The sequence below is a fragment of the Rattus rattus genome, chromosome 9 (genome assembly GCF_011064425.1).
Source record: "Rattus rattus isolate New Zealand chromosome 9, Rrattus_CSIRO_v1, whole genome shotgun sequence".
Taxonomy (NCBI): Eukaryota; Metazoa; Chordata; class Mammalia; order Rodentia; family Muridae; genus Rattus; species Rattus rattus.
The window spans coordinates 47211907-47231180 of record NC_046162.1 but is presented as its reverse complement, the minus strand read 5'-3'; the positions used below and the strand labels follow the sequence as shown (position 1 = coordinate 47231180).

The window sequence follows — 19274 nt, the reverse complement described above, 5'->3', positions numbered from 1 at the left end:
CACCAGTCGACAGTGAGCAGAGGACTTCAGAACCTGGCAAGCTGACCAGAGAGACCCAGGCAAAGATGTTTGAATCCAACAGGGAAGGTAAAAGAGAAACAGCCAGGTCCACAAACAGGCAGATGAAAGCAGCCTGAGGTTTGCATGGCCATCACCAGAAGCGCCCTAGGAACCCCAGTCCATTTACTAGAGTTAAAGTTGAGCCAGTCTGAGAAGGGGCAGGCTCCACTCCCAGCACCCTGAGCTTACAGTCCATCCAGCGTTCCTCATGGTTACAGGAGCCTTTTCTTCTGGGGCAGTTATCGCTGAGCATGCAGACAGGCAGACGACAAAGGGACAGAAGCTTCAGTCAACAGCCACCATGCAAGACTTTGGTCATTATCTAGCCAAGGATGGTGAGGCCCATGAGGGTCTCAGTGGCCCTCTGCATGGCTCAGCCCTCTGCTCACAGCGAGTAGGCACACAATAAACATGGGCTTCTTGCATGACTAACTTCTCACCCGGATTTCTGCCTCCCACACCTCTTGGAAGAGCATTCTACTTTGGAATCCAACTCAGATTGAAAGAACAAAAAGCCGTTACCCCACTCCTAGATCTGCTTCCAACAATAAGGATCCCATGGAGGGGAAATTGTGCCAGTTTTACATACAGAGGCACACTCATCAGCAGTTGTGCGTGATAAACACTTTAAGCCTGACATTCTTGGTTTCACAGGATTTTTTTTTTTAAAGCTTGAAGGGACCTTCTGAAGTCGACTCAAGCAGGAAAAGAAATCACAGCCAAGTCACCAGGAAAATTCCCTTGAACAACTCACATGGACTTCAGGAAGCCTTCCTCATAGCCATTTGCAAGGCGTTCACCCACTCCACTCTGGCAAGAAGCCATCAAATGGCTAATTAGAGCTGGCCACAGGGAAGGCATTGAGCAAACACTTGTTGCTTGATAATCAAGTTATATGGTCCTTGCCCACTCACGTATCAGCCGAGGACCCACAGATTATGGTATTTCACTGATTCCCACAGCACCTCACATTCAAAACACCCACCTTACTTCAAACTGTTTCGTCCTGCTGTCCTCTGTGTATGTCCTCTTACAGACACAGGCTCCCACCAGCCCTTTGGTCCCACAAGTCCCAGAGTGGCAATGATTCATCCCCACTAACAAGCAAGATGTATGAGAAAACAGCGGGTGAAAGGCAGAGCACAGATAAGTCAGAAGGTCCCTTTGCAACTGAGGTTCCATTTCTCTCATACTGCTTCCCTCTTCTCTTTCTTGGTTCTCCCTATCACCTTCTATTTTCAAGTGCATTGGTAAATAGTATCCTGACCTTACGTAGGTTGCTGCTTCTGATTCTCTCCTCTCCTCTCCTCTCCTCTCCTCTCCTCTCCTCTCCTCTCCTCTCTCTCTCTCTCTCTCTCTCTCTCTCTCTCTCTCTCTCTCTCTCTCTCTCTCTCTGTATGTATGTGTGTGCATGAGCATGTGTGGATACATACACGTACTCAAGTACTCGCCTACTTACACATGTGTACCACACATGGCAATCGGAGGGAAGCTTATGGGAGTTGGTCTCTCCTTCCATCATGTAGGTCCCAAGGATCAAACTCAGGTCAGCAGGTTTAGCAGCAAATGCTTTTTCTGTTAATCCATCTTGCTGGCCCATGATCTTTAATACTAGTAAAAAACCATAAGCCTCTGTCTGAACACGAGGCCCAAACTTGAGCATCCACAGATTGGATGTGAAAAATACACCCGTGAAGCTCACCTAGGCAGAGGAATACCCTAGGGAATTTGCTGAGCCCCATCTACCTCCGTTAGGACAGAACCACACCTTGTGGATTTTTGAGAGAAGAGGGGGTCCATATGTTTAAGAATGCTTTCCAGCTTTCATAGTTAGAGCTGAACATTCTCACACACTGTGTACATGGTGCTTCTCAGGCAGTGTCTAGGTAAAGGCCATCCTGCATAGACATCTACTGACTGTCTTAGTGGAACAATCCGTCTGGATGGCAGAAGTTCTGGCCCTGCCTGACTGTTACCTCCTCTGTCCCTTACTCCACTACAGCACGGTGATGCCAATTCCTTAGGAACTTAATCATAGACCAGCACTTTCCCAAATTCTGACCCACAGTAATAGTGTGTGCTTTCGAGGAACAATCTTGTGACTGAAATCATGCACACAGTGCCGAATGATTAAGTCGGGATTCTTAGCATTTCCTTCTCTTCAGTATTTATCATCTCTCTGACTTAGCAATGATCTGACTTCTTCCGATTCATTGTAAAAATGTATGATACAGCGCCACAAACCATTTTCGCTCTAGCTTATTTCTCCTATGTATCTGCATCTTGCAAAATCATCCTCCCTCTGTCCCATCTCTCTGGACCTTTCTAGACTTGAGACTATTATTATACTCTACAGCCATGAGACCAAATCTGTAGCACCCGTGTGGATGAGAATATTTAGCCATTTTCTGTGTCTAGCTTATTTCTACATAACTCAGGGTGCTGTGGTTTCATCCATGTTGCTATGGTCATAGATCTCTATCTTCTTTATGGCTAACTAGTATTCTATTGCAACTATGCGCCATATTATTTTTATCCATTCATCCACCCATGGTTGGAGTCTGTGCCATGGCTGTTGTGAATAATGCTTCAATAAACACAATGCGTCTGATACACCAACTCCATTTCCCTTGGCTGTATACACTGAAGTAGGAATGTTTGGTTAGCACTTTAAAAGGTTTAAAATCCAAGCAGACATCATTTGTTATGGGCACACCCTCATCTTGAACATCCCTTGCCTTTAATATAATGCATGCCGGCCATACTAATGATTAGGAAGGATCCCACCTCACCATATTGATGAGCTCTGCCAGGTTCTCAGACTGCTCACTCCTGACCTAGATAGACCCCTGAGCTCTGGAGTGCAGTCATTGAGAAAGGACAGGACCATTTACAGGCACATACTTCCTAACCAAAACAGAGGCCCTTCTTAAAAAAACAACAACAAAGTCAAAACCAAAAACACACCACCAGCACCAGCATAACAACAATAACAACAAAGTTTCTAAAGAGAGAAAAGTGAAAAAACAAAACAAAACAAAAAAGCCTTGCTGTTCTTTAAACCACTAAGGTATACATACATACATACATACATACATACATACATACATACATACATACACCCACGTAGATACATACACACACGTAGATACATCCATACATACCACATACTACATATATACATACATACATACACACATAGATACATACATACATACCACATACTACATATATACATACACATGTAGATATATACACACAGATACATGCATACATAGATATATGCGTACACACACACACACACACACACACACACACACACACACACACCCCTAATCAGACTCCAAGTTCCTTGGTCCTCTTGTCCACCTGCCACAGTACGGGCACACACAACAGTGAAAGCCCCATATTCCTACCAGGAAATGCTGATCTGCAAAGTGTAGCTGTGGACTGGAAGGCTCTGAGATGATAGAAGCCGCTAGGGCTTCTCTCTACACTGACGAGAATGAAGGCTGGAAGCACACTCGAGTCAGCTATGCCAGCGACCTCAGGACCATAAACAGCAGGCAGGGGAAGGGCCTCTCCTGGCAAGTTCTTACTCATTCTAAATCTTGTCACCATAAAACTGAATTATTTGTCTTCAAGCAGCTCCTCAGGAGTTTCTGCTTTAACTTCAGTGGTTTATAGATTCCGAACCTTTAACCTCAGAATGATGACAAACTCAGCATTTTTTTTTTTTTACTGTGTTTCTTGTGTCAGATTTAATTCATGCCTCAACTTTATATTCCATTCCTTGTTACTGCTCCAGGTTGGATCTGATAAAACCATGTCTTCTCCCCCACATACTAATAAAGAGTCATGTGAGAAGGTCTGGCTCTCACCTTGGGGTACTATTGGGAGGTGGTGGAAACTTCAGTGGTTAGGTGGGGTCTAACATGGTAGGATTTAAACCCAGCACTCAGGAGGCAGAGGCAGGCAAGCAGACAGTTCTAGGACAGCCTGGTGTACATAGTGAGTTCAAGGGCAGCCCGAGCTACACAGTGAGACTCTGTCTCAAACAAATGTCTAGTAGAACATCAGAAGTTAGGTCGCAGAGAGGATAGTGTTCCCTAACAGGGGACCCTCGGAGTCCAACCTCTTTCTAGCTTTCTTTTTGTTTCCTGCCCACCATGAGGTGAGTGTACTTCCTGTACCATACCCTCCCACCACGATGTGCTTTGGGACCATGAGTCTAAATGAGCCTTTCTTCTTTATCAGTTGATTGTCTCAGGTGCTTTTTTCTAATGACAGAAAGCTAACACCACGATGTCTGTATCAATTTTGTTGTTACTAAGTCTCCTTGAAGTTAGAAAAAAATAATAAGTGGAGACTATTCGGAAGCACTTAAGAATTCGATGTAAAATGTTTTACTTTTTCCTAATAGCAGCCTGCGATTCAGCAAGTGTACGGCAGGCCCTCTCTCTGCCTCGGTGTTTTGGGGCAGATGGCGCTCCCTGACACTTTTGGAGTTATGCCTTAAGAATCCCCAAACAGAGCCCTAAGGAAGTGCTTCCAAAGGCAATCAAGAATGTCACAGAGCATGCAGCATCCTCGCACATGGGTGCTTTTAAAAACAATTCTTTATTGCAATGTAACTCACTATGTTGTAGAACTTAACCTGTGGTGTGGTGGCTTTGGTCTGTTCATGGAGCATGCAGCCCTCACCATTACCTAATTATAGCACATTTCTGTCACCTTAACCCCGTGCTCATTAGCAGCTGCTACTCACCCATCCTGCAGCCCCTAGCAACCACTCGTCTACTTTCCGTTTCTATGGATTTGCTTATTTTAAGCATCTCACACAAACCGAACCCCTGAGAACGTAGCCCTCTGTGTTTGCCTTGACTTGGTGTGGTGTCTTCAGGGATCATCCTTGTTGAAGTGGGTGTCAACCCTGCTTCCTTCTCCTCTATACCTGAGTTCAGTTGTGCGCTCGCACTCATTTTTGTCCACCCACTCTCTGGGTACACCGGGGCTCTGGCTGTGGAGATGGTGGTGCTGTGTGTGTGTGTGAGAGCTCAGGTTTCAGTGTGGATGTAGGTTTTCAGTTTTCTTGGGCACAAAGCAGGAAGGGGAACATGGGGTTAGCATCCCCATATTTCTTTTGGGTGCAGTGGTGTCTGGACCAATTTGCTGCTGACTGCCAGCTCCGACTAACAACCAGTGACATGCAGAACTGCATTCTTTACAGCATAATTCAAAATGACTTCTGAGGATGGAGTGAAGAACAGAGTCCACCCCCTTTGTCTCTGGGTGCTGGCATGTTGGCTTATTGAACGGCTTCGAATTCACTGAGTCTTTACCATAAACAAGAGATTACTTGGCCTTAAAATCTGGTGGAAAATGAGGGGTGTGCTATGCATGCAAGTATTACCTAAACAATACTAATTAAAATGGACGCTTGGGAGGAGAAAGCAAAAGCTACTGGGAGGGAGAATAAAAGTATACTTTCGGGATTAACAGCTTTCCACTGTGAATCCCTTAAAAATAAGGGGAGTGTCGAGGGGAGAGGGAAAGTATGGAAGGAAGGAGACTGGGAGGAGCAGAGGGAGGGAAGCTGGTTGGAATGTATTATATGAGGGAAGGATCTATTTTCAATTAAAAAAATAAGGGCTATCCATGCTCATATACTCATACAAATAAGAGCACAATGCACAATTTATTTAGCCAAATATGCCAAGTAAAAGCAGCATTCTAGTGTTACTTTGTGCAATACAGATGGACAGGGGAAAAAACCCCACAGACTGATGGTTTGGGTGCAGATGCTTTTCTGGACAACTTTTATTGGGGAAAAGCTGTCAGGGCCATCCTATCTAGAGGGCTGGAAAAGTATCCAATTACTTTGAACCAAGTACTGCTCAAAGAATGGTTTGCACAATTACTAGTTTTGTAGAGATCCTACCTAGAAGCTCATTAGTTCTCTGTTTAATAAAGTCAAATGGGAATCCATTTACTTAAAGGAAAATTAAAATAAGAAATCAAGAGAACTACTGACTATCTGGCAAATAAACACAAGAGCTCAGTCCCTGGCTTACATCCACTCCAAGTCTCACTCACAAACATAATAAAACATTTAGAGACACCAATTCTTTGTCCAGAAGAGGATATAGAACAAATACCAGCTCTCCTGGGTTCTACTTCATGCTTCGTAGGACAATCAGACGGCCCTTAAAATTGTCCTTTCCAGTGAACGTCCTTATCTAAGAATCTATGGATTCACCCTTATACCAAGGTTAGTCACTACCACCCATGCTCCCGCTTCTGAGTACAGAAACCTGGCTGTCCAGCCATAGCCTGAATACAGTGGCTTGGTGACTTTTGGCAGAGGCTCTTTGTATACAGAGGGACCCATTTCTGAATACGTGAAATTGTTAGACTCTGTTATACCAGGGATAATCTTTTCTGCCAAGGCCAGAGAGTGAAGAGTTTTGGCTTTGCCAGTCTTACTAAGAACACAGGGACACGGCCGTGCTCCAATAAAATGTGAAGTGAATTTGGCTGGTGGGCCTTCGTTTACTGCCTCCTGTGCTACGTGGTTTGGAAGATGGGTATTGAGTAAAGTCATCAGCCGTTGAACCCCGTTGTATGAATGCCAAGGATGCACGGTGGCACTCCATCTGTAGTTGTCTCTACATAGACACATCGATGTGAGAGCCCTGCTCACGTTCCTATCAAAGTGACTCCTGTTCAACTAGGACCTCATCTTGGAACTACAAGTATTCATGTGGGAGGGGTGGAGACAGGCTTTTTGATAGGCTGTTTGGAGTCAGATAGTCTGACCAAAAGGATGGAGAAATAGCTCTCCAAGTAGGGGTTGGGGTAGGGGTAGGTGAAGAGGTAGAGTCTGGCCAATGGGAGATGGGAGATTTCCACAGTGCAGTAGGCTCCTCCCCAACACTTCTAAAGAAGTCAACCGACCTCCTCAGTGGCTGCTGCCCACCCTGTGTGTCACTGCCAGACACTGGGCTGCATGGTATGACATTTCCCCTGGCCTTACCTTCACTTTCTTACTGCTTGGGGCTCATTATCTCCTAATAAGGTCTTAGCACTTAATCCTTTCCTCAGGCTCTGCTTTCTAGAAGAACAGGGCTAGGATATTACCTCAAATTATTCTTTCTTTAGGGATGAAAGACAGATTAAAAAAATGAAATGACTTGGTTCAATGCATACAAAGATGAGTAAATATGCTGTAAAATACTGACTCATACATTAAACATAACTCATACATTAAGCAGAACTGACCCTGGCTTTCTGGGCTAGTTTCAAGTGTCTCTCCATTGTGCAAATGGTAAAATATATATCACACAATATCAAAGAGGCCAGCTAGGTGATGAAACTTCTGCCTTAGTTACAGTTTCCATTGCTGTGACGAGATACCATGACCAAGGCAACTCTTATAAGGACAACTTTTAATTGGGGCTGGTTTACAGGTTCAGAGGTTCAGTCCATTATCATCAAGGCAGAAAGCATGGCAGTGACCAGGCCAGACATGATGTTGGAGGAACTGAGAGTTCTACATCTTGGAGGTAAACACAAGAAGACTGGCTCATGGGCAGTTAGGAGGAGGTTCTAAAGCCCACCACCACAGTGACACGCTTCCTCCAACAAGGCCACACCCACTCCAACAAGGCCACACCTCCTAAGAGTGCCACTCTCTTAGGGCCAAGGATATGCAAACCACTACAGCTTCTAAGAGTATAGGGAAGCAGCGTCGTTGTGCCAGGTCTCTTGAAACAGCTGCTACTTACGGCCTATATGCACCCTGAATCTCAGTCCCCACTGTAGTGGTACTAAGAGGTGGGGGCTTGAGGGATGATAGGTCATGAGAGCTCCCACTCACTTGGGATCCATGTTGTTATAAAAGAGCCCATGGAAGCTTGCCCATCTTTCCATGTGAGTGCAGCAAGAGAGCCCATCTCTAGCAGCCAGATGTCAGGCTGCCGCTTGACACCTAAAATCTTCAGGCACTTCGATTTTGGATTTTCCAGCCTCCAGATTTTACATTGTTTTCAAGCTACCTACCCTTTGCCCTTTGATTAAACTGCTCCAGCACGGACCCTTACCACTAGCCTTGGCCCCTGCATGAACAGAATAGGCTACTGAGAATAGCTCACCAGTCATGAACCACAACACACAATGCCCCAATTTAGCCTTAGGCAACTTTGGAGGAATTTAGAGCCTGTTCAAGACGTGCATCTTGAACATCTGGAGTCCCTGGCCTCCTAGAGCTGCACTCAGAACCATTCTGCATGATGAGATGCCCGGAGAGGCAGAGCTATGGGGAAGTGAAGGGGATGGAACTTTGGTTAGTGACTCACGCATGACTTTCTAGAGTTACTGGAGAATCTCCGTAAAACCAGTGGCAGGATTGTCGTGGCTTTCCCACCGAAGCTTCCTGCGAGGTATCCACTAAATCATCTGGGTCTCCCCAGGGACTTACCTGGTCCTCCTATTGTAAACATTGTCTGTATTTCTGTTTGTACCTGGCTTCCCTTCCTTCTCTGCTCTTTGTTCCCTGGCTTGTTACCACAGTGCCTTGCATGGATCCATTCCTCCTATCTTGCCTCTTTCACTCTGTATTTAGAGCTCTCTCCTACAGGCTTGCACTGGGTGGTATGTCTGTGCCTCCATTTTACAGACAGGCAAATTCTAGAACACCCTACTGGGTTGTGCAGGTTGGTCACTGCACAATGGTGGCCACCAGGGGTGGAATCCACCCTGCTCTCTGCATGCTAGGCCATGCACCCACAGGATTCTCTGAACTCCAGTGGTGTCCTGGATGTCCTCTGAGCCATGGGTGCATCCACCCATGTGCTCGTCATCTTTCTGAACACGCAGCAAGGAACCACGCATGCAGCATGGATTCACCTCCTTCCTTCCAGCTGGCCTCCTAGTGTCTCCCATTCTCTCTTACTTCATGACTGCCACCCAAGGCAGAAAGCCAGGAGACAGGCAAGCTCCCTGCCACCAGCCTGCCACATCCAGTCTGGCCCTCCTCTTTCAGGCCACTGCTGTAAATTGGGCTGACCTCATTATTTCTCTTTTCATTTAGGCGGTCTACTCGGTGCTTACTGCTCCCAACCCCTGCACTGCTGCTCAGAAGTCTCGCTGTGAGGTTGTGATGGGCTCCTGCCACTGTTCAGAGTTCAGAAACATCCACGGCTTCCCATTGCCCACTGGGTGAAGAGTGACGTCAGACACACACACACACACACACACACACACACACACACACACACACACACACACACACACACACACACACACACACACACACACACACACACACACACACTTGCTCACTTGCATGTTTCTACCACTGCCAAGCCCATCAGCCTATCTTCTTCCTGTTACCCTGCCCTCTGTTAGGGCTACAACCTTGGTTAGATGACTCTGCCATGGACTCCTCCTCAGAGTCCTCTTTGCATCCCCCACATACAGGTGACAGGTTCCTCCCCGGAGCTCCCACCCCACTTTGTCATCGCCTGTAATGCTTGTTGGTGTCTGCCTGCCTCTGACGCCTTCGGAGCTGCAGTCTCTGAGAGCAGGGTCCATGTCTTATTTGGTTTTGCATGCCCAGAGCCCAACCCTGGTGAGCAGGGAGCAGACCTTCACCCATGAAATCCTAAATGCAAGGAGATGATCAGACGAAGGAGACACTGATGTAAACGAGGCTTTGCACAGAATACCTGTTATGTCCAAGCACCCGCTGGGGGAAGGCAGATTAGGGATTAGGGGTCAAGGAGAAATCCAGGCAGCTCTTAGGATCCTTGGGTTCTGTACTGGTGGATTCTCCAGCCACGGAGGGCTGTGATGCTCAGGAAAAGACATCTGCATATAGTCTGAACATGCACAGACTTTTTTTTATCTTTTGTCATTATTCCTTGAGCAACCCAGAGTGACAACTATTTATATAGTGGGTTGTTGTTATATGTAATTAGAAATGACATAAAGTCCACAGCAGGATGACTGTAGGTTTTATGTAAACACTACCCGACATCCATAAAGGTTGGGCATGTGTGGGAGTTTTGTGGGTGTTTATTTCGTTGTTGTTGTTGTTGTTTGTTTGTTTTTTGTTTTTGTTTTGTTTTTTGTTTATCAGGGATCCTGAACATCACTTGAGGGTTATTTGAAAATTGTCTTCGGTGAGGCTGAGAAGTGCAATCACAGTGGCTGGAGGCAGTGGGTAGTGGGTCTGACTTGTCCATGAGCTGCCACCCGGACACGTGGAGGGGTTGGCATGAGACATGCAAATTGGGACAGAAAGTGGGTCTAGCACTGAGGTACCAACTCAGAGGCTTCAGGAGTCAGGAAGTGAAGCAGAGGCAGATGTGGATCCCTTCTGCTAGGCGCTTGGCTCCAGATAGGCAGGCAGCTTCCAAATGGGGGAGGGAGGCAGTGGACTAACAAAACACACCCAAGAGGGGCGTTGGAAAGGAAAGAGCTGCTTGCTTCTCTTCTTGACCACGTAGCAATCCTTAACGATGCTCAGGGGCTGCTGTGAGAGGGAGGCATTTCCCATCTTGCCTCTTCCTGGTCTCTTGTAGTTTCAGAGAGTATCTCAGATTTCACAGCTCTCTTCAAATACTGCAGAGCTCTCCACAACCTTCCTCATGGGTGATCAAGCAGGTATTCATTTAAAATCTGCTTCCTAGATGGACAGTATAGCACATATTTGCCTAGTCCCCAGCAACTTACATGGGCACACACACTCCAGTGCCCTCAAGCATGAACACAGAAACTTTAAGACCTGCTTCCGCTAAGAACAAATAATCAGTTTAGGGGCAAGGCCATTCTTCATGGTGCATGTTTAAGGCTCAATAAGTCTATGTTGGATTGAGCAGATAAACAGTGAATTTAACCACCACTTAACGAGTGGGTAAAGCTGGCCTGCATCCAGAACTCAAGACCAAGGAGTTAGGATTAGTCAGTGAAAGAGAGTGGGAGAGGCCAGTCCTACCACATCACATCAGGCAACATAGCAGTCAGCCCACCCTTCTGCCACAGGCTGGCGAACTTCTGAAGCAAAAATCATCTTTTGCAGTTTTGAATGTTCAAAAATAAAAACAGAGAGATTTCATAATGCATACAAGTTACCTGCCACTCGTTTTCCAGTGTCCCAACGTAAAGCCCTTCCCCTTTTGCCATGTATAAAGTTTTATTAGAGCATAGCTGCACTTGCTGACATACATACTGCCTACAGGACTGTTCATGCCACGGCGATGAAGTAGCTGGGACAGAGACCCTGAGCTTTAATCTAACCTAACTAGCACCCGTTAGGGAATCTGCTTGCCAACCAAGGAGCCCCCTGTATCCCACAATTCCATGGAAGCTCTGACCTATATAAAAAGTCAGAGTCCTGGAAGTAAAGCTGCCAGATATCATCTGTGGATATAAAACGTGGCCGTGTTTCCATTCATAAGTGGAATAGTAATTAAATTAACGCCAGCACATTCCTAATGCAGTGACTGAAAGGAATGAGTTTGATGGCAATACTCAAAGTATGGAACAAGTTGTTCTCACGATTTAAAGGGTGGAGTGGGTTACATTTGTAATTTATATTTAAAACACTGGCATGCCTATGCTTAGAAGATGGAGAATATAAATGCCTCAAAGGATATCTGTGATAAATGGCGACTGGGGATTTTTTAAAAAAAAATTATACGCATTGTGTTGGGTTTCAGACCCCAGAACTGCTGAGGTGCTGTTTAATATACCAAAGCAGACCTGGCCCCCACATTCTCCCAGCAGTCCCTACCTGGCGTACCCTGCCCTCAACCCTGAACTTTCCAGCCCAGAGACTGGGCTGTCCTTCCCCCAGAGTCTCTTTGCTATGCAATCCAGACATTTTGGTCTCTCCTCTGCTCTTTCTTCCCTTCTTCTCTCTGCATGTGCTCTTCCTCTCTTTCTCTTCTCCCTCTCCTCAGTTTCCCTCCCCATGATGACTTCCCTGACATCATTCCTCAGGACCAGTGAACTTGCCAGCCCCAGAGTGGTTGCCTTTATATGTGCTCTAATGTTTCTTGAAATGGCTCGTTTCACCTCGGAGAAATAACCTATCCCATTGGTGTCTTGCCTGCGTGAGGGTGTTGGGTCCCCTGGAACCACAGTCACAGACAGTTGTGAGCTGCCTAGTAGGTGCTAGTAATTGAACCCAGGTCCTCTGAAAGAATACCCAGTGCTCTTAACCGCAGAGCCATCCTTCCAGCCTCCAACAACTGGGGATTTTTATTGTTGATTTAAATCCCATTTTTATTCACTGGTTTTTAAACCCTAAGAATGTATTATTCTTTGGCAGAGAGAAAGACAGACAGACAAACAGACACACACACACAAATAGAGAGAGAGAGAGAGAGAGAGAGAGAGAGAGAGAGAGAGAGAGAGAGAGCACCTAGAAAGGCACTTTCTCTATTTTCCTTTGCAACAGACTGGCTAATTTGAAACAAGAACAAATCCACCTAAATTCTTGCTCTTGAGCTCATCCAGTCCAAACTCTGCGCTGCACAGATGGAGATCTGTGTTCAGACACCCACTCTCCTGGGACAGGCACTGAAGTAGATGCTCCCCAAGGGGAGGTACATTCAAACAGCCACAGGCACCCCTGAAACATCTAGGCTCCCTGAGCATGGTGGAGCTGCTCAAGTGTCTGTTTTGAGGAAGTGTGAGATTAGAACAGCTAAAAACAGCTCCACTTCCCTTTTCCTAGAAACCTTGGTCACCTTTCTTCAAGGAGGACATCCTGCTGAGCAAGCAAGTTAGGGTGCTTGTGGGATGGACAAGCCAGCCATGCAAAGAAGCAGCTGTCGGCTTCTCTGTGCCTTGGCGGCTGCCAGTCTTCTCACCAGGACCCCCTCTCAGTACAGGCTCAAATTCAGAAACCATATTAACAACAGCCGCACCCCAGGTGGCAAGAGAGAGGTATGGAGTCATATGGACACAGGAGACAGAGGTGAAGCCAAGACTGGAGCAACAGGCGGAAGTTCACATTCTGCTTGAGCACACGTGTTTAGGATGCCCACCAAATCCAATTTCCCTTCTGTGGCATCTCCTGGTTTTCTTGAGGTAAAGTCCTTGGGGACATAGGGAGGTCAGGACATTTCAGCTGCCTTATTCCTCTGCCTTCAACCTGAATAGTGTCTTGCTCTTGCTTAACTTGTAATAAAACCAGCCCCAAATGCACAACATTTAAAAATCAACCCCACGCTGTAGTCATTTGGGAGGTCTGGGAAAGTTTAACTATTTGGAGGCATGGAGTTCTAGTCTTATTCAACTCAGAGATATGTGGGGAGTGGTTTGGTGGGCGGATGCAGGCTTCTAATCCTAGCACCTAGGAGGTTTCCTGTCACAAGAGAACTACCATGCATTTGAGACCAGTCTGGGCTATATGGTGAATTTCAGAACAGCCTGACCTACCAAATGAGATCCTGTTTCAAATGAATGAGGAGAGAAGAGAGGAAGGAAGGAAAAAGAAAGGAAAGAGTATAGGGAAGGCAAAGGGTGGGGCCAGGGGTTCAGTGCCCCAGTGCTAAGGGAGAGGGTGAATGATCCCCATGGAGCTCCACCATTACTACGTAGACAACCCACAAAGCAGCAGCCAGTGAGACACTTCAGTTGAGGAAAGGGTGTCATAGTAAAATTAGGGAGAACATTTACGGTCTCTGTTCTGGATCCTCAGTTCCATTAGAATATTCAGAGTTCTTAGACATGGTGGAATGACCTGGCCTGTAGAACTAGCCGCGGAAGTTATTTGTGAACAGTATAGTCCTGGATCCCAAGGTCTAGTTCAAGAAGGTAGGTATGAGGTGTCAGGGATTCTGGGAATCTTGAAAGACAGCTGTCTTTTGACGCTGCTTCCAGAACACAGACCCAGGCCCTAACATCCAGCACTAGGGACAAGCAAGACTGTGCTGTAGCCCTGGACACATGTTAAACAATTCTAGAGCCAAAGGTTGAAATGCCAGGTTACCTTTCCTTGCGTCAGGTTTGGCAAGAAAAGCCCCCGAACCAGAGGGTGGACAGGGAGGGAGAAAAGTACTCCTAGGAAGTGGCAGACATCTGGGGGTTAGAAAAGGCTGCTGCCCAGCAGGACTCACCATTGGTAGTCGTGTTGACATAGTAACGGCGGCCCTGAGGAGACAAGTAGCTGTGCCAGCCAGGTGGAAGGATGACCGTCTGGCTCTCCTCTCCTGGCGGAGGGGGGACCATCCCAGGCTTCTGTTGAAGAAAAAGGCAGGGGTCAGACACGTTTGCCATTTTTACAACTGGTTTGAACCATAAAACCACTTTGAAATTGCTCAGTGGGATAGGATGGCCTTCAGGCCTCTTTTGGGGGTGGATGCCATGGGGGTGCTCCCAGAAGGGATGGGTCCCCCAGAACAGACAGAAGAACTGCTGTTCTTCCCTATCAGACCCTGCAAAAATTAATCACAAGGGGGGGGGGCCTGTCACTCCATATGCCCCATTGTGGACTGCAGTCTACACCTGCTGTGGACTGTGCAGTCTACACACCGTAGGACCACTGAGTACAGCAGCAGACAGCCCCAGGCCTGCTGTGCAAACCTAGCAGAAATAATTAATGCAGGTCGCAGCAGAACGAAGTGTAAAACATTCTATAATAATGTTGAGAGTCTGCGAGAGCTGGCTTGGGCTTGCCATGTCACCGTGGCAAAGGGAACGAGAATTTTTAAGACAAACTAGACACCATAGGCTTGGTTCTTGTTAGCCAGGCACGTAATAATATTCATCTTAAAAGACAGAGGACTATATAAGCAGGAGCATTAGGTGGAAGGCAGGTACATGTTGTAACAGCATCTGTGATTCCTCAGTGGTGGGATTATGGGCAATTTTTATTATCTTTCTTCTACTTATATTTTCCATGTAAATCTCCAATAAACACACAGCTAAAAAAATAAAAGCCCTCAGCTAAAGAACATTTAAAAATAAAGACAGAGGATCCAAATTAGCCCACACAATTGCTGTGCCTTTTGGAGAAGGTAAATTGACAGAAATCAGAATTCCAGACACAAAAGTTCAAGAGTTTCTTAGCAAAACCTGTTTAGTAACCCAAGGGCCAGCACCAGGTTCTCAGTGCCCTTGGTGTCCCCTGCAGGGCACATAGGAGCAGCTCCTTTGGTTACCAATGGCCAATATGTAGGAAAGCACGGTCATGGTTGAAGTGTGCATTCTGATGCCCTTCTCCTGCCTGTTCCTCCAGGGATTTGTCTCAGCATCCTATGCTGGCCTCTGTTCCGTAAGAGGAGAGAGCCAATCCCCTGTGCTGCTGGGAGTATACATGGCCCCCCTCAGCCCTCTGTGTAGCCATAGTGTCTGTTATGAATTCTCACAACTGCTCAGAGGTGAATCACAGCTTCCCTTTGATTGTGTGGGAAAGACCACGCTCTAGACAGGTGACAGCGAGGTACACAGCGACCAGGCTGAAAGTGGTGTGGAGTCCTCCTCGCTGGTGCACACCATACGCCCAGCACACATAAACCCGAGAACAAGTGAGTCCGGCCCTGCACACCTCTCCTGGCCTGGGAGATGGCCACAATACAGACAATACAAATAGTGTAACCGCGAGCAGAGAGGAAGTGAAAAGCTGGGATGGGATGGGGCAGGTCTGTGATTCCAGCACTCAGGGGGGTGAGGTACAAGGATCGTGAGTCGGAGGCCGGCCTAGGCTACATAGCAAGTCTCTATCTGAAGACAAAACAACCAAAACAGTTAATGAATAAGAAGAAAGAAAAGAAAAAGCAAGGGAGAGGGGAGAGGGGAGAGGGGGAGCAAGGGAGGGAGGGGGAGGAGGGAGGGGAGGGAGGGAGGGAGGGAGGGAGGGAGGAGAGAGAGAGAGAGAGAGAGAGAGAGAGAGAGAGAGAGAGAGAGAGAGATCCTGCATACATAGGGCTCTGGAATAAAGTGCTGGCAATGGTAGGGGTGACAGCAGGGGCTGCCGAAGAGAAATGTTTTTGCCATGGAGTCTTCTAGATCCAGAGGGAAGAGATGTCTAAGTTGTCTTTCCTTGAGCATCTAGGGACAGTAAGGAGTAACATAGATGATGGGTCCATGGTGAGGCCTGGGAAGCTATTGAAGGCGGTTGAGCAAGAATAACAGCTCAGAGGTAGGCATTGAACAGAAAGGATCTAGGGACACAGTGTAAACAGCCTTGAGGCTCAAAACATCCCTGGTGCCAATGCTACCTCAGCCTAGCAGCCGCCACTTGACCTCAGGCAAGTGACTCAGTCAGGCTATTTTCTCATCCATGAAGCAAAAAAGTTGGCAAAGTTGGCCCAGGTGCAGAGCCTTCTGGGGAGATCTATTGTAACACAGTCAGAGCCCCAAAGAGGGTACACCACCAGGGTTGCTCAAGAGGTGGGGGAGATCTCATCACAAGGGACACATAGGTGCTGGCTCTACACTCTCCCCCAGTCTCTACACTCTGAGAGTTAAAGTCCAGGCAGACATACCGACCTCCCCTCAAACTGCCCCTCAGCATGTCTGAAATGTCATCCTCAATGGCTGTTCTCTGAGGTTTCTGCTGCCATCACTACCTGAGAAATGCTTAAAAGGGAGGCCCACACCACCTGGAGGTGACTAATGTCGGGAAGGCTGCTCAGGGAAGAGTCTTGTGGGAACAGAGCCAGTGAGTGGAGCCTTCTGATACGCGAGAGGCCCAGTTTTGAAGGAACTGTAAGGGGCCTGACCCTCCTCAGATTCTCAGCACTTCTCTTGGGAGTGACTTTGATTAATCTATTTGTCTAACTTGGTGAGCTCATAGGAAGCCTCCGTTTATACAGTTTATACATGGGTGACCACCAAGGTACACGGTCTTGCGGTCTCTCCTCTCTGGGGAGTGCAGGGATCTTTAGGGAAGCACTGAAGCATAGTGTTGGGTCAGGAAGGCCATAAAAAGTGTGGGAGAGCACCCACTAGCTGGGCCTAGCTCCTAAAGTGGCTGATGTGCTGTGCTAAGGCTGGTTTCCACATTCGTGGAACACAGCCACCAACTGGCTGGCTCTCCCTGCTGGCCATCAGACTAACTTGCCTTCATCTCCAGATGCAGCCCTTTTATCCTTTCCTTTCTTAGGACGAAGTCCTTCTTGCTAGCTGACCCCCACAAATCAGTCAGAAGATACTGGAGAAAACTAAGGGGTCCTTTCCCCCTAGGAATGAAAACAAACATCTGACCAAGCCATATGTGAGCATTCAGGGCAGAAGTATTCACAAAGGCCAAACAGTGGAGACAACACAAAGGACCTCCCTTAGGGATATGGATAAAACACAGGGCAGCTAGCTATACCATGGAATATAACCCAGAAATGAAAAGGAATAGGGTCCCGGTTCTCACCATGGCTGGGCCTTAAAACCATCATGCTGCCTGAAAGAAGTCAGGTCACAAAGGCCACATGTGGTCTCTTTCCATTGTGTGACATTATGTGACATGTCCAGAGTAGGCAATGTCACAGAATATGCTAGTGGCTATGGAGGGATATGGTCTGGAAGATGGTTACGGGGTGTGTGTGTGTGTGTGTGTGTGTGTGTGTGTGTGTGTGTGTGTGTGTAAATGGTCTAAAATAGAGAGATGTCATGGTTATACAATGTAATGAGTGATAAATGCCATGCATGATATGCATGATATATATACATACATATATATATATATATATATATATATATCACAATAAAAAACTGTCTTTGCAGAATATACAGCAGGGCTAGAGAGATGGCTCAGAAGTTAATAGCCCTTGTTGCTCTTTCAGAGGACCCAGGTTTGGTTCCTAGAATCCACATGATGGCTCACAAACCTTACGTAGATCTGTAAATCTAGTTCCAGGGGATCTGATATCCTCTTCTGGTCTCTGTAGGCACTGCATACATGTGATGTTGACATACAAGTGATGCACAGACATACGTGTGATCCTCAGACACACATGCAGCTAAACATTCATATGCATAAAATAAAAATAAAACTTTTAAAACTATGCCAAGGCACAATTTTATGACTTCATCACCTGGCAGTCCTCATGTAAGAGCCCCAGAGTATTAGAGATCCTCACTCTTATGGCCACAGAGGGCAGGAACAGTAGCCTTCTGGGAGATCCGCCCACAGCCACCAAAAGGGTAGAGTGTGGACGACCACCTAGCCATTAAGGAATCCCTTGAATTTCTTCCCTAATTAGTTCCCTCCCTGGTTACATCCTTCCCTTTTGTGCTGGATGGCTTTATGTCAACTTGACACGAGCTAGGGTTATTTGGAAACGGGAACCTCAATTGAGAAAATGCCCCCATTAGATTGGCCTTGCAGGAAAACCTGGGGTGCATTTTCTTGATTTTTACTTGATGTGGGAGGGCCCAACTCACTGTGGGTTGTGCTGCCCCTGGACTGGTGATCCTGGGTTCTATAAACAAGTAAGCCAAGCATGCCATGAGTAGCAAGTCAGTAAGCTTGCCCTCTACTTCAGTTCCTACTTCCAGGTTCCTGCCCTGACTGCCCTTGATGACGGGAACGTGATCTGAGAGTCGTATACTGAAGCTCCCCTCCCCTCCATTAATTTTGGTCTTGGAGTTTCATCAGAGCAATAGAAACCTGACTAGGACACCTTCCTTCCCTGGCCCTCTCCTTAGCTTGTTTGCCTCTTTCCCATGGGAAGAGATAGGAGAAGTACCACAGTAGGGCCACAACTCCTAGAACAGACAAGATCAGAGGGAGCCGAATGGGGTGTGTGGTGGTGAGGTTTCCTCCTGGGGAGGCATTCTGAATGTAGCATATGAGGTAGCTCTGCTGGAATTATAAAACCCCGCTCTGCCTCTGGAAGGAGCCATCCCCTGGCCAGAGTGCAAGGCTGGGTTCTAGTCCTTCTCTCCCTTCATTTGTTCAAGAAACAACATGCTTAACTGTGCGCATAAGCTCATAGTCTGAGGATATGAGGGAAGGCTTCAGCTTTTTGTCCCTCCTCCAAATAGGTGTAAAGGTCCTCTGTGGTGCCACACCAGACAGCACGCCATTTTTCGAATTCTGTGCCATGTTATATTGTATGAATGGATGTGGCACGGTTGTTGATACATTTGACGGACATTTGCATTGTTTTCACTTTGAACCCTTGTAAATGATGGTGCTATAAACACTTGGGCCTTACCCTACTTCATATGTACGATTAAGAAGTTTGTAGACCACTCCA

General features: G+C 46.9%; 1 protein-coding gene across 4 annotated transcripts in view; it reads right to left on the bottom strand.

Annotated features, from left to right (window-relative positions):
* Nucleotides 1–19274, bottom strand: part of Gas7 (growth arrest specific 7) — a 227564-nt gene that overhangs the window by 64785 nt on the left and 143505 nt on the right. For 3 of the 4 annotated variants that reach the window (XM_032913742.1, XM_032913743.1, XM_032913744.1), the window contains exon 2: nucleotides 14193–14313. In XM_032913742.1, coding sequence (XP_032769633.1) covers nucleotides 14193–14313 — 121 coding nt within the window. Of the gene's footprint in view, nucleotides 1–14192; nucleotides 14314–19274 lie in introns of those variants that run through there. The other variant, XM_032913745.1, reaches the window with a different exon arrangement.